This window comes from Mytilus trossulus, unplaced genomic scaffold, assembly GCF_036588685.1.
Source record: "Mytilus trossulus isolate FHL-02 unplaced genomic scaffold, PNRI_Mtr1.1.1.hap1 h1tg000050l__unscaffolded, whole genome shotgun sequence".
Lineage (NCBI taxonomy): Eukaryota > Metazoa > Mollusca > Bivalvia > Mytilida > Mytilidae > Mytilus > Mytilus trossulus.
In genome coordinates this window covers 2,819,726-2,836,938 of record NW_026963292.1, presented here as the reverse complement: position 1 = coordinate 2,836,938, position 17,213 = coordinate 2,819,726, and the positions used below count along the sequence as shown (strand labels likewise).

The 17,213-nt window shown below is 32.9% G+C and overlaps 1 protein-coding gene across 1 annotated transcript; it reads right to left on the bottom strand.

Annotated features, from left to right (window-relative positions):
• Positions 1-309: 309 nt before the first annotated feature.
• On the bottom strand, positions 310-4,891 carry LOC134699348 (uncharacterized). The gene is made up of 4 exons (XM_063560957.1): positions 4,562-4,891; positions 4,230-4,447; positions 3,951-4,198; positions 310-1,320 (listed from the first exon to the last, which is right to left on the bottom strand). The coding sequence occupies exons 1-4, from the start codon at positions 4,759-4,761 to the stop codon at positions 310-312; spliced, it is 1,677 nt and encodes a 558-aa protein (XP_063417027.1). The 5' UTR covers positions 4,762-4,891.
• Positions 4,892-17,213: the final 12,322 nt, after the last annotated feature.

The window sequence follows — 17,213 nt, the reverse complement described above, 5'->3', positions numbered from 1 at the left end:
TACTTTAGGCTATAGCGAGAGTCGATGGTCAGAAAGATGACCGCACGGGTTTTAAGTGCGGACAAATGGTCACATGTCATGAATATTCATGAACTACTTACGTACGACGAACTAAATTTTATTGATATTCTCCCTCACTACGTTCGTCCGAATATAAAGTAATTAATATTCTATGGTCTTAACAAAGAACAAACGACATAAAGCAGGTGTGCTACTCGCTATAACCTCGAGACAAAGGGAAAAAATAGCAAATTCATAGTATAATTGAGCTGAATAATATCACCAAAATTGTTAAATATCTATAAACTGTTATATACCAAGATTTGACGAAACCGTTAGTTGCTTTTTAACAGAATCTTTGATATAACCATCTTTAGCAAAATCGGTACGCCACCTTCCATGCTCTTTAATTAAACGATCAGAAACGTCATTTCTTGCAGCAGCAGTTGCACCACCACTGCGCAAACTATGAAGACAAAAAGGTTTACAATCAAGACCAATCGCAGTTAATGTGCCCAAAAGTAACTCCCTAGCTCTAGTATAAGATAACGGACGATTAACCTCTGCTAACTTATAAGAATTTATTGACTTAAAAAATCTAACAGAACGAAACACATATTGATTAGAATCCAAAGCCAATTTAGCTAAATTAATGTATGTCAATAACCAAACTACTGGACAGGTAGGCAAATTTGTTTTAGAAATTATAACATTATTACCCCTTCTATATACATCAGTTTTCCCAGTTTCAATATTCAAAGAAACATAAGTGTCAAAAAATTTTATGTTACACATTTTTAAATTTGCTATCTCACTGTAGAGTAAAAATCCTGCATAACCAACTAACATCATAGCACAAATTCTAACATTCGGCAAATGAGCACGATCACTACCAATTTTGTCCACTATCTTCTGTAAATGATCTGCTGTCATTGGCTCTTTTTTCAAAACTGGTTTACTTAGAATTCTCTTAGCTCCTTCAATCATCATCTGAATAAGCTTGTCTTCACACGGATTGCACACTAAACTGAAATCATGATACCACTTTATGCTATAAAAATGAGCTAATAAAACAGACTCAGATACGGATCGCTGCACAAGGCCACTAATATAAACTGCAACGGAGGATACACTTGCAGGTAACGGAATAACTTTATATGAAATACACCATTCTTTAAATTTTTTGAAATACACATCATACTTTTTATTTGTAGAAACTGCTTTACTGCTTCTCACAATATTGAAAATGCTTTTTTCACATCCGGTAAACTCTTGATTTGAATTCGCAAACTGAGAAATTTTCCTCCATGTTGCACTGTCCTGTAATAATGAAACATAAATAAAACTAAGCACAACTTAGCTTAATGATAAATATAAATATATCACTTTAACGGAACAATCATGCAAAGTGCATCTTAAACACCTGTACAAGGAGCATATTTTAAAGCGCACTCAGTGCATCTCTTATCTTAAATCTTTTTGTACTATAACCGCATAATATAATTCTCAATTAAAGTCTGCACAAGGTGCATTTTTGCATTTAAACTGCACAAGGTGCTTTGTGATTTTATACTGCACAAGGTGCCTCTCAATTATAAACTGCACAAAGTGCTTCTCAATTATATATTGCACAAGATGCTTCGCAATTACAAACTGCACAAGGTGCATCTCAATTATAAACTGCACAGGGTGCATCTCAATTATAAACTGCACAAAGTGCTTCTCAATTATATACTGCACAAGGTGCATCTCAAAAATAAACTGCAAAAAGGTGCATCTAAATTATATACTGCACAAGGTGCTACTCAAATTATAACCGCACAAGGTGCATATTTATTCTTTAAAGCTAATATACTTTGAACTAATAATGTATACATATGTAAGCGTGTGGGTCCATTCCGTAGTAATTACCTATTTTGATACGTGTATTTTACCGTGTAGTAAAAATTTACACCCGATAGTAAAATTGTGCATTGAACCGTACAAAGGAATGTGACCTCCTACGATGAACAATCAAGTTTAAAAACAAGGACGCTACTGATGAATGGGGATTTAGCAAAAACGCTGTCTCTGTCTGAACCAGATAAAAAGAAATGTTTAGGACGATCAAATTCAACAACATCTGTGATAAAATCGTTAAATTTATTTTCTGTGTTGTTCCAAACCATAGGTCAAAATAGAGCAGACTTCTATTTAGGAACTACCAATACACCTTTTGCGCGACAAGTTAACATATGATTTAAAACTCGGCAAACTAAGCAGACTGGAGGCACAATCCAGTTGTTTTCTCCTGACCAGTCGAAAGCGAAAGCGTCGACTCCTGTAGTTCCTGGAACCCAAAACTTTGAATTAAACCGTGCAATTTTATGATTTTTATCGTCTGCAAATCTGTCAAACTTAAATTTCCCCCATCTGTTATTAAACATAAGAAAAACGCTGTCGTCCACAGCCCAATCATCAAAATCAAAAATTCTACTTATTAATAAGTAATCTGCTTGTACATTTTCAGATCTAGGGATCCACTCAACCTCAATCGTAATACTATTAACTATGCAAGTTGTATAAATATTCATAGCAAGTTCATGTAAATCAGGCTTCATGCTGCCAACTCGACAAATATGCACAACATTTTGATTGTCAGTATAAATTTTTACAAGTTTTCCTGCTAACTGTGCAAACATACTTTCTTATATAAACTCGACAGATTTCAACTCTCTCCATGTGGAGCTCTTAAGTCTTTCTTGTTCGCTAAACATATAATGAGCAATTTGTAAAACATTACTCTCGACAAAACCTGCTCCAGCATACATACTGGCGTCGGAAAAAATAATACGTTCTGGAATCTTGTGTATAGGACATACCAATAAATTAGGTATAGATTTACAATTACTTTTCCAAAACTCAAGTTCGGTTTTGACTTGGGTGGAAATTTCAAAATATGAGTCCCAAGTATTTCTCTGGCAAACAGACACGCATAAATTACGTGTCATCAATTGGCAAATCTGACCAAAAGCTGGGATTTTACCAAGAACACATGCCAAGTTTCTAGCAGTTGAACGATTATCTGAAAGAATTTTTTCAATTTTTAACTGTATTTTTTCAATTTTCTTTCTGGGAACTTCAATTACGCCAGATACCAGATTCCATGAAAAACCTAACCAGTCTAATTTTTGCACTGGTGAAAAAATTGATTTCTCAAAATTTGGTAAAAACCCAGATTTCAATAAAGTATGTAAAACAGATTTGGACATGCGTACACATCTTTCCCTACTGTCACAAGCCCATCCGTCGTCCAAATACACAATAATCGGGAAACTTTGTGATCTCCAAAAGTTAACTAATGTACGAACAACTTTAGTAAAAATATGTCCAGCTGAAGATAGCCCAAAAGGTAAAACTGAGAAAATAAAATATCTTTCTTGTCCATTAATTACCCAGGAAAAACCTAGAAATTTCTGATGTTCTGGGTGTATATTAATATGATGATAACCATGACGTAAATCGAACTTTAGCATGAAAAAACCCTTTTTTGCGTATTGTTTGGCCTCTTTAACCCCTTCAAATTTTATTTTCTGTTTTTGTACATATTTGTTAACATGTCTCAGATCTAAAACTAATCTCTCTTTCTTCGAATCACTGATGGCTACAGTTAGAGGATTTATTACATAAGGTTTATTTGAAACTTCAGTAATACAACCATTCAGTTTTAATTCTGTAATAGCTTTCAAAACAAATGAGGAATTATTAAATGCTGATCTGTTATTATTCAAATAAACTGATGGAGGTTCTTGAATAAAAGGAATAACGTAACCAAATTTTACAGTGCTTAAAACTAATTCAGAAGGTTTTAAACTATCTTCCCAAAACTGAACATGATCTTTTAATCGATTTTTTACAGTCTTATTGCCATCAGTATATTCATAACTATCAAATTCTATATCATACTCAACTTTTTCATTAAGACAGGGATGGAGCACTTGTAATAGTGGCTGGTGCTGACTTGGTACTACTGAAGGCACGTGCTTTGAAGGGACAGAAACGGGCAGTGTGTCCTGGTCTTTTGCAGTAAAAGCACAGTCCGTCGTTGTACTGCTGCTGGGAGTTGTTTTGTTGACTGTAGTTGTCATTTCTGGGTCCAGATTCTTTGCTGAAGCCACGAAAAAATTCTCTGCCATTGAAACCTCCTCTGCCACCACCTCTGCTGTAAGGCTTGTTAGCTGTACGTTTACGGTTAGCTCTGAAAACGGCAGTGCGTAGCTTTGAAGCATCTTCAACATTGTCAGCAAGAGGATCGTCCAGATATTCGTGAACGGTATCCCACCCATGGCGATCAGCGATTTTCAGAATTTTGTTTCGCTGGTTCAAAGTGTCAAGCTCAGTTTTAACAATAGACTGTAGGTCAAGAGTTTGGTCAAGTGACTCGGAAGTTAGCAAATGTTCAATTCTTCTTTATGAAGAAATACGGTCGGTGTTAAAATTAAACTGTATTTTAATTCCTTCCTGTCTGAATTCAAATGACGGAGACTGGGAAGCAATTGTAGAGGGTTGACCATTGACTAACGTGTGCGTGTTTGTATTGACAGAGCTTACTTGGGTCTTTTTGAACTCCGATAAAATCTCACTTTTCTGTCTCTGAAGGGCCTTATTTAAAGAACTGTTAAATAAGGAAACTGCATCAGCTGTAGTAAGATCACTTTCGTCGTCTTTTAAGAGTTGACTTTCGTCCATTGGCTCCACGGCAGAAATTTCTTCTTCGGACATAATACACGTGTCTACTTTAGGCTATAGCGAGAGTCGATGGTCAGAAAGATGACCGCACGGGTTTTAAGTGCGGACAAATGGTCACATGTCATGAATATTCATGAACTACTTACGTACGACGAACTAAATTTTATTTATCGTTTGTATATGTAGCTCATACGTGTTTCTCGTTTCTCGTTTTTATATAGATAAGACCGTTGGTTTTCTCGTTTGAATGGTTTAACACTAGTAACTGTTGGGGCCCTTTATATCATGCTGTTCGATGTGAGCCAAAGCTCTGTGTTGAAGGCAGTACATTGACCTATATTGGTTTACTTTTATAAATTGTATTTTGGATGGAGAGTTGTCTCATTGGCATTTATACAACATCTTCTTATATCTATCAATAAGGACAGTATAAACACTATCAAAAAAATAATCCTATTTCATGTAACAAATTTATTTATGAGCCCCACAGTTCTTTCAGCTTTTAGTTATGTATACATTTTTCGTCTGCGGTTTAGCACAGCCTAATACGATTTGAAAATTAGCATGACCTGAACACATACGTCCGTGACAACATAACAAAATAGTCTGCATTGTATTCTACATTACTTGGATGAACTTGGCTTCATACATATTTATACAAGCATAGCTTTCAGTAATCGAATTACATCTTATATCGTCTGCATTGATAAGGGCTGCCACGCTTGATTTTATATGTATTTGCTATTTAAGCAATAGTATACTATGTATTAGTCACATTTTTCAAATTTTAAATTGCTAGATAATTGACAACTTAATAAATCCGTCTATCAGATAACAACACAAGAATTAGAGCCCACGTGTCTGTTTATATCGTACACTTGCTACGTTTAATGAACGTCCATTACTCAAGTAAATGTATTTGACGTATAATTAATTGAAATGAAGGACAAACAAAAACAAATTACATTAATAGAACAGAAACAGAACAGAAAAACATTCACGACTACAACAATAAACAAATAACAAATCCCTTGCTCTCAGCTTTTGTTTTAATCCATTATTTGGGAGCAATAGGATAGGAAATGAAAGCAGCATGTAAATAATTATATAGCCTGATACCCATAAAGTACCTTTTACAGCTACAATTGCAAGTTCCAGATTTTAAGGACCGTTTTGAATATTTTAATAAGTTTACGAAATAAGATGTGTTTCCAATTTTCAGTGTAGAGAAAATGATTATTCCAACCTTTATAACTCTTTTGAAAGATTGTATCCCGCCTTTAGTGTTGCAGTAAGATATAACTTAAGCTTATATGTAATAACAATTTGTGAAAGGTTAGCAATTTTATTAACATTTAAGTCACGCAGTAGGTACAGAAGTCCTTATTGAGAACAAATATGTTTACATGCATAATATTTAATTTATTGAAAAAAGTGTGTAATGAGAACGGCTTGTGCAAATAGTGTCAACACCTAGAAACTGTTAACTAACACATACGTGTTCTTTTCTTTTGCATTCAGACTAAGTTATCCATCCGTCGATAATGAGACAGATGTCATTTTTCATCAAGAAGCAGGATTTTGTTCATCTGGCATTGCAGTTGATTCTATCAACGATTATTTATACTGGTCAAACTGTGGTGTTTTAGTGAGATCGAACCTCGACGGATCAGATATAACAACCATTCTTAATTACCGTACAGATGGTTCTATAGGAACGTTAGAAGTAGATTCGGAAAAAGGGTAAATATATATATAACACGATTGAATTTGAGAGCATTTTTTTAACATTTGGAACCTTGATCTTACCGATTTTTTTCATTTGCCGTGTTTTCGAAAATATTGAATTTAGTTGTTTATGAACTGAAGGTCTCTAATGCAAGCTTATGTTAGTCTTGTATTGTCAATCAAGAGCTGTCGTTTTATTTTCTCTTATGATTTATTACCACCTGCAATTATATATTATATAATATCGTAAAGCCCAACTTAAATTGTTATGTGTACATATTTTATGTCAGATATACTACAAAGTTCAAATCAACTTGTTTAATAACATTCACTTAGGGTTCTTCGTCTCTCTTTACACAAATATCATTTTTTTTTAAATATTCGAAACTTATTTTGTTTTATTTTATTTTATAAAGTAATAGGGACACAAAAAAGACATTACCTGCAACTTGTAGATTATTGTTGTAATCAATTGTACAAGTTAATCTATAACCATTGTCAAACTAGATAATCAAAGTTTGCTTATTTGGTTAACTAACAGAAAAACAAGTGGAACAAATTCAATAATCATAATCAGACTTTAATCTGATTTTGGAGTCAATTAAATTTATTCTACCACTGCATTGAGTGAGATACGATATTTTTCCACTAGAGACAGTTACATTTTAAAATTTAAAACACGAGGCTCGCTGAGAGTTTTAAATATTTAAAATTGAACTGTCGAGAGTGAAAATATCGTATTACACGAGATTTGGTGGTGGAATCTGTTTCTCAAATGATTCCAAAACAATATGCAGGCAAACTTATTCCTACTTTTCCAATGATCTTCAACAAGATGTGTACATTTTACGTGACGTCATCAGGCATGGTCACCTTTTTCATCCCCTTACAGTAAAATATTCAGAGGAAAGCAAGAAAATTTGACGTCATAATCGAATTGTGACAAATGCAGAACTGAGATCAAACGAAGCACATGTTGGGACAAGGATACATCGTGTAAGATTTAGAGAAATATATATCTATATATATATATATATATATATTAAATGAACGATCAATCTTACAGGGCGATGGATCATGTAATATGATTCTGTACACTACAAAATATAATATATAACAAGTCAAAAAGGGTACAACATCACCATAAAATAACTATAAAATATACAAATATTAGATATTTCGGATAACAGATATCCTTCTTCAATAATAGCACGATGGCAAATGAATCATGTCAATTCAAATTGAGACTCTATCAAAATCTTGATTTATACAATTTAAGCGAACGCTGGAACAATTTTAAAATTTCCAAACACACCGCAAAGACTACAGAAATATGCCAAAAATAAAAATAGTTATTTACGATGTGAAATGGCACAACTTTAGATTTCCAAAGGATGTGACAGTTGAGATGTAATAACTGCATTGAGGGCAGTCCTCAAACAAAAAAATCAAAATAATCAAAAATGTCCTTACCGATCAAGGATGGTATAAATTAGACAACGGTAGGGCAATTACAACGGAAACTACATATTAAAGCCTTCCAAACGAATATCAGTCTAATAGTGATTGAAAAAATAAGTTTTGTATATTGAGCTTAAATAATTGAACGTGGCAACGTACTTATACATCATCCCGAATCAATGAAAACCTGTAATTTAAACGGTAATTTTAAAAATAATTTCGAACTGTAAAGCCAGTACTAAATCCGGCGTTGTTTTAAACGTTCCGTTTCATTGATGATGTTGACATGAAATGGATTGAATCTCAACAAAAACTGGATGATTTCATCAGACATGCAAACAACGCCCACCATTCAATTAAATTTACGTATGAAATTTCCGACTCTAAGATATCTTTCTTAGACACAACCACATCTATAAAGGACGGTGTCATATCAACAGACCTCTACTGTAAACCCACAGATAAACATCAATACCTTTCTCCCCAAAGCTGTCACCCATACACTGTACAAAAAGTATCCCGTACAGTCAAGCTCTCAGAGTCAAGCGGATTTGCTCCTCTTAGGAGGCTGTCACGAAACGGTTACAGGAACTTCGCGGATTTTTGACAAAACGAGGTTATAAGAAATTGGACATATATAAGGGGTTTGCGCGCGCTAACAATAACAGCCGCAATGACCTCTTACAGTACAAACGGAAGAGGCGCAGCAAAATAGTCCCGTTTGTTCTTACATACAATCCAGCCTTTAATAACCTTTCACGTTTGATCCGTGCCAATTGGCAAACTATTGCCAAACACCCTAAATTATCGAAGATCTTTCCCAATCCTCCTGTCTTAGCTTTTCGGAGACCAGCAAGTCTGAAAGACTTATTTGTTAGAGCTGACGTTTCCTCAAATAAAAGCTGTTCAACTGCAGGATGGTGCAAGTCATGTGGTAACAGACGTTGCCTGACTTGTCAACAAATACTGAATACTGAAACATTCACTTGCCACTCGACTGGGTCTGTGTACACTATATATTGCAATGTAACTTGCAAAACCCAGAATGTTGTATACCTCCTTCAGTGTCGATGTGGCATGCAGTATGTTGGCGAGACAGAGCAGCCATTTAACAAACGCATGAATGGTCATCGAAGTGACTACACTTGTAAGCCCGACCTACCCGTAAGTCGTCATTTGAGATCACCTGGACACACACAAGCTGATCTCAAAAACCTTACCATCACGATCATAGACCACAATGAGTGTTGGTCGAAGGTCGACAGAGTCGCTCGGGAAAGATTTTGGATAAGAAAGTTACGGACAGTCTCCCCAGAGGGCATAAATGAAAAAACATAGAACGAGTCCCTCATTTTCCTGTGACCACCTGTTTCAAACAACGCCGGATTTAGTACTGGCTTTACAGTTCGAAATTATTTTTAAAATTACCGTTTAAATTACAGGTTTTCATTGATTCAGGATGATGTATAAGTACGTTGCCACGTTCAATTATTTAAGCTCAATATACAAAACTTATTTTTTCAATCACTATTAGACTGATATTCGTTTGGAAGGCTTTAATATGTAGTTTCCGTTGTAATTGCCCTACCGTTGTCTAATTTATACCATCCTTGATCGGTAAGGACATTTTTGATTATTTTGATTTTTTTGTTTGAGGACTGCCCTCAATGCAGTTATTACATCCCAACTGTCACATCCTTTGGAAATCTAAAGTTGTGCCATTTCACATCGTAAATAACTATTTTTATTTTTGGCATATTTCTGTAGTCTTTGCGGTGTGTTTGGAAATTTTAGAATTGTTCCAGCGTTCGCTTAAATTGTATAAATCAAGATTTTGATAGAGTCTCAATTTGAATTGACATGATTCATTTGACATCGTGCTATTATTGAAGAAGGATATCTGTTATCCAAAATATCTAATATTTGTATATTTTATAGTTATTTTATGGTGATGTTGTACCCTTTTTGACTTGTTATATATATATATATATATATATATACAACTCGTCTAAACATCAACCCAACAATGTTAGATCTGTAAATTTGCTTTCGCAAATTTTTTGTTCTTTTCCTCGCCGGGATTCGAACCCATGCTACTGTGATATCGTGACACCAAATCGCCTGTACTGCAGCCGTCTCGCTAGACCACACGACCACCTGGGCTCTCAAAAAAAGAGCTTTCGCTGGCCATGTGTTACCTTTCCACGTCAGTTTTTAATCTATCAGCGTACTACAGTACATGATATATAAGGCATGAAGATGTTATTGTTACAGATCAGCTAAATTATCTATAGTAAAGGATCCTACAAATTAATGTAAGATACAGTCACAGAAAAAAATTATATTCCTAAGTGTATACATGTATGCACAGATGATATTGTAAATTCAGACATTATGTTTGAAGAATTGTAAAAGATATGAGATACATAATTGCGATTTCAAGAAAATCTACATCCATGCACATAATCTGAAGACTCGCAATATTTTTTTTACAATTTTACAATGAACACATGTTCATATGTATCCAAACATGCAAAGTTCATATAACTTCTATACATAAAACTGTTTCTATTGTTTTACTTTAAGTAATGCGATATGAGACGGCACAGCTAATTATTATTTTTATAAAGACTTACATACTTTCTATTCTTTTCAGGTTGATCTTTTTTGTTAATCAAGATGATTGGTCAATTGTTAGATGCACGGTAGAGGGCTCAGACGTACGATCGATTGTTACAGTATCAGAAACTGAATGGATACACGCTTTTGCTTTAGGTATGTCAACATGCACTAGTTTGAAATAAACAGTAGGTCATTACTAAATTCATTTTTTATCGTATATATTTAGAGTTCAATTTTAGTTTGCTTGAATGCTTATTTCTGAGCAGCATGTAGAGCCAATAGAAACAATCTCTAAATGTGTAATAAGTACTATTCTTCTAAGACATACTTTTTAAAAGTCAATGAACGTGTTTATCCTGTTATTGTGAGGTGACAAAAGTCGTACAAATTCTAGTTTGAATTTTATTTGTAAATACAGTCATACTATATTTGATCATAGTTAACCATTTGTAGTCATTGCTTTTGTTTACTGCAACAGAAATATCGATCGTAGAGGATATTAAGGTAAAGATGTCCACCGTTTATCACCTTCATTGGTATTCGAATGGCTGGATATATCGTAAAGTCGTCATGTATTTATAATATAAATATATATATATAAATGACTAAGAATATAACTTAAACACACTAATTAATACATTTTACGGATTTGAACTCATGCTACTAAGATATCGTGGCACCAAATCGCCTTGTACTGTACCCGACGCGCTAGACTATTCTACCACATATGCTCTACAATTATAAAACTTTTCTTGGCCGGGTGTTACCTTTCTATATCTATCGTCACACAATTTATATTATAGTACTCATGAAGATGGAGTTTTTACAGATCAGCTGAATCATCTATCGTAAATGATCTTTCAAATTATTGTAGGATGCTGTCATAAAAATAATTATAGTATAAGTACGTCTGAACCAGTCAGTGACAACTCTTTTAGAGATATAATCAATCGGATGAGCAGTGATGGTGATGCAAGGCTGTAAACAAATTCAGATATATTTATATATATACACATGGAAAAAAGTATTGCAACACCTTAATTTTTTAAAACTTGAAAAATCAACCTCTTTTTTTGGATGAAATATAGTAAAATATTTGTATAATATTATTGAAACATAGTTTATAGTAACATTGGCATTTAAACGAACAAAAAATGTTTTAAAAAAATATGATTTATATAATCACAATTTTGATAACAAAATGAAGTGTTTTTTGTACAAAAAAAAATGCATTTTACAACTATTACTGTAGTCTAACATTACAATGTCAGACATTTCAAAAGTAATCTTCCGATGACTGTTCACATCATGAGTGATCATTATACGCCATAGAATTAGTACTTTGTGCGCAGCCTCCATTCAAACGGATAACCGCATCATAACGTCTTCTGATTCCTGCTATAAATCGACTAATATGTTTCTAAGGTAGCAGCAACCATTTCTGATGAAGGGCATTGTTAATTTCATGATGTGTTTGAACTGTTGTGTCCTTTCGCGCACTTTACGCCCAATAATGTCTGATATATGCTCGATATGGTTCAAATCTGGGCTACGATCGGGCCATGGAAGATGAACCGAATTCTATAGAACAATTGATCTTCCTCAACGATGCTAATTTTCAACTTTTGCGAGCTCTGCACTACATTGGATACGGAAAACTGTTTGACTGTTCGTAAACAAAGGTATCCGAAGTAGTCTTATCGCGAGATAACCAGATGTGATGAGTCGATCTCAAACAGTTCTTGTTAAAAGGCTCCTGTATACCCATCACTCTCTTTTTAGGATTATATTGTATGCAATGGATTTCCTTCTGACCAACCTTCAGTATGCCTAATTTTCCCTAGCAAATGGTATAAGGGGTCTTCTTTATCTCGGAAGGTCTTCAACATCGTTTATTACTTGATTTTTATTCTCAAAAGGACTTATAGTGGAATGGTGATGACCAACAATACATGCAGTTGTTACAGCGACATCCCTGCTTCGCTCATGCTGATAATCTGCCCTCTTGCTGCAGTTAAGAGTTGTCGAGGACCTATTACAAGGTGTCAATCACATAACTTCAAAAATTTGGTTATTTAAAGTGTTGATAACAATGAGGATTAAAACACTTGTTTTGCTGATTACGGGTACAGTAGCTGCATGTGCAGATAAAACTGATCTAGTCGATATGTATTGATTAAACTCAGGTGATACTTAAATAATGTTTAAATAATTCTATTTTACCAAATTATATGACAAAAAAATAAAAAGTGTTTTTTTAATTTGAATTTCAATTTGGTGTTGCAATACTTTTTTCCAGGTGTATATATATAAACGAGTCTAAATTGAAAATTACGTTCAAACCTATGATTGCGTTGGATAAAAACCGCAATTTTTATACGTGTGCATGTAAAACAAATTTCGTTGTAGAAGGGTCTAAAAACAGCTCAAACAACATTTTTTAAAAGACCAAACAAGTGAAAAGGTATATTTAAACAAAACTCATTTGACTAACAGTTCGAACAACTGATGTTCTTTAACCCTGCTGACTGTCCTTAGCGATTGCCGAATAAAATTGATCACAAAATGTAACAAAATGAACCTTAATATAAATTAAATACTAAACAGATTTCTTTGTTTTAACTTGTGGCCACGATGTTATGCCACAAACATACGGTGTAAATATTTTTATATATATCGTCTAATAAAAGTCCAACAATGTTAGATCTGTAAATTTGCGGTACATTTTTTTCTGTTCCTTTAATAAACATTATTAGTTAACTTGTGTTTTTTTGACTAATTCGATATATATCATGTATATAAATTCCATATGATGTCAGAGCAAAACTTGAATGTGTGGTATTAAGACGTACATGTGCCTAACAAAAGTGATCAAGTCGTCAATACAGTTTTTATTAAGAATATACTTCGATTTAAAAAAAAGAAGATAAGAACAACAACTTATTAGCTTTAAGTTTGTTTATAATAATTCATTTTTATGAATTGGGACTTGGATGGAGAGCTGTCACATTGGCACTCATACCCCATCTTCCTATATATATTTATGAATTTATTTTAATCGTTGATCATCATTTGCATCGTCTGTTGAAATCATCAAGATTTGTTCTCAACACCGTTTTACTCTTATAAAGGAACGTAAAATCAGTACTAAACTTATTTGGAAGCCTACGTAACTAATTTGGGATACACACGGTATCAACAGAGTTAACATATATATATATAATATGATGTAGTTTGATATGACGGCCTTTTATTTTATTATCATTATTAAAGGCTGTCAAACCGTAGCTGATCTTAAAGAAATACCACCCTCACAAATCATTATATATCATGTACTGTGTTACAATTCTAGATAGAACTGACGAAAAGCTATATTTGTTATATAGCCCTGTTGGTCAGTTGGCCTACGACGCGCTATTGTGCAGGAGGAGTAAAGATGACATTCAAAATCAACAGTATAATATTAACGAAATACGTGATGAATTTTTCTTTCCTATTGTTTATTTTCCTTTTGGTTAGCGGTGACGTTACTTTGTTATCGGTTTTTAACCAAAATTGTTTGATATGACTAAGTTTGTAGTGAAGCGTTGGATTTCAATATACGCAATCTATTTAGTGAAAGCAAATTATCAAGACATGGCATGGGTTTCGTAACTAAATGATATCGAAACCATTTTTGAATTCTTCCATGGAGAAAGCATTTGGTTGCGACATTTGTCTGAACAGTAAGGCTTTCATTAACCGAGGCCACACATTTAAATTTGATCCGGGTAAACTTATCCAATATCTTAAGTGTCCTATTCAAAACGTTTACTAAATCAACATGATCAACACTGTATTTAAATCTATCTGTAAAGATTGTTTTTTTTTATGGGAAAACATGATTTTGCTGTCTGTAAATAAAAACCTCACACATAATGCCAATTATAATGCAACTTTGTTTGTAACGTTAATTCTGATTGGATAACGTCACTAATTTCTATGGCATACATTCACAATTGATGCTATAAAAACGTACGCGCAAGCACAGACGACATATAGCAGATTTTAAATGTATGATTTGATGTTGTATTGTGTAAGTTTGATTAGAACGGAGATAATAATATTGTATGTTAAGCTCCGATGGTTTCAATTGGTGATTTGATGGTCACAAATTAGGTTAACTGTCGACGCGTAAGCGGTGACAGTAAACAGGTATTTGCGACCATCACGTTACAGTTATCTCCAAATTACACATATATACTGTCACTCTTACTACAAAAGTCAAAAAGTCTGAAAAGACCAGCAGCAGACTGCTTTTGTCTTAATTTGCATGGACTTTTACTCGTTTTTCTCCAAAAGTATGACTTATGTCTTAATTTTTCTTGACAAATTCTCATTTATATCAAATTTGTATGAACTTTACTTGACATATTCTCGACATTCTGAATATAGTCTTAAAATTTCTTGACATATTCTTGAAATATGAATACTGTCTTGAAATTTCTCGACATGTTCTTGACATTCTTATTTTTTCTCAGTATGGCTGGACATATTCTTAACATTTTGAATTGTGTCTTAAATTTACTTGACAGATCTGAGTTTTACAAATCATGACCAATATTCAAGATATAACTTTAATCTTAATTTCTCTTTATATAAATGTTACACTTCAAAAATAAAAGTTGGGCATGTAAATAAATAATTGAAAATTTGGGTATATTAATATCTTTACAAATGCATATATGGCTATATGAAATCTAATGTATAAAATAATATAAATGTGGGTGTTAATATAACACAATTTAAAACTGGGTTTTTAGATAATTATAAGTTTTTATTCCTAAATCTTATAAATTTAAATGAATAAAACCAATCCTACTGTAGACATATTTCAATCTACATTCATAATATTCAATGTTTATATGGTAAATAATTATTGTATCAAAATGTGGCTTATATGAATAGCAAATTATGATGATATACAAATCTTTCATTTAACAGAAGAAAAAATTGGGTAATGTCATCTGTTGGAATATATGTTATGTATTACACATGGATAGGATGTTTCCAATACAATTAAGGTATTACACACCCCAAAGTACACACAACTGTCAAATAGAAATGACTAATTTACCTGTAAAAACCCATACAACTTACCAGTTGACCGACCATGCCACTACAAAAGAAAAGTATTATTTAAAGGAGACGTGACACAATTTTTTTTTTTTTTTTTTTTTGATTAATTAATAAATATTGGTAAAAAACTATATTGTAATAAATTTTTCTTGTCAAAACATCATTTAACGGCCTTTAAATGTTCAAAGAATCCAGCGCTTGTCGTAATCTTTGATTTTTAATGAGATACCGGTCACGTGATCGTGATGACGTCAGTGGATACAAGCCGAGAAAATGTCTCAATGAGGACGAAGTCGATGATATTTCTGCATAATTAAACAATGGACAGTGTTAGCATCAGTTTTTAAGGCAACTCTCTTACTTTAGATATTCGACCGTATCATTTTGAGCCTTTACTTGTAGAAAAAAATAAAGTAGAAGATATAAATTCGTCATCCGACATTGACGATCTTTCAAGCAATGTCGATATAATATAAAAATACTATATCAATAATTAATTTCACCAAAAATAAAGATACATTTCTTAAAAATGTTTGAGTGAAACAGGTAATTGAATTACATTTAATAAGAGAAAAGGATAGGTCATAAAGATTGTAGGACAGAAAGTCACAGGACAAAAAGTCACAATTTATTTTCGAAATTATTTTTCTAATAACAAGAAAAAAAAATGTAGGAAAATACAAAATTTTTGATTTATTATATATGAAGTAACTTTGTTACTTAAAATTGTTCAATAGATATCAATAATCAAATAATTGTTATAGAAATAACATGTCAAAGGGGCTTGATATCTATAAATGGCTTCATTTTGGCGTCAGATATATCCTTTGCAAGATAAAATTTTATTTTTTTCATTAATCAAGCTTCATGAAAAATTTCTTAAACAAGCAAATGAATAAAATAATAGAATAACTATCACCTTACCAAGTATGGCAGGTGTAAAATTTGAATCACTAAAGCTGTCACCAATAAATGTGTTATAAGTATGACATTACAGGGTGTTTTTTTGGGGGGGGGGGGGGGGGTATTAAAAAATATATTTTAAGAAGTTGTAAAAGAGTAAAATAAATCCATATGTCTCTTCTCCTCCATAATAATCACATTGAAAATGTTCTATGAGTACTGACTTATTTTTTTTTAATATTTTTTCTGTGTGGTATATCTTCAGTCTTTAAATTGTTTTGTATTTTGTGACTTCTATCTAACTTCGACAAAGTTTGGCATAGGGGCCGTATAATATGTAAAATGAAAGCTTACAGTATTGACGGAAACTTATTGAATTGGTTTCAGGACTATCTTCACGACAGAAAACAGAGAGCAGTAATGCATAACAGAAATTTGAAGAAAAAAAACCCGATAAATGATTATATAAAATTAAAACGTTTCATTTGTACGGCCCAATAACGCAATTGAGATGTTCCCATTCATTTATAACAATTATCTATTTAGAGCTTATATTATAAATGATCCTTCTTGTCATTGTGGGTCAGATATTGAGGATGTCTACCATTACTTCTTTGTTTGTCCAAAATACACATCATGCAGAAAAACCTTAT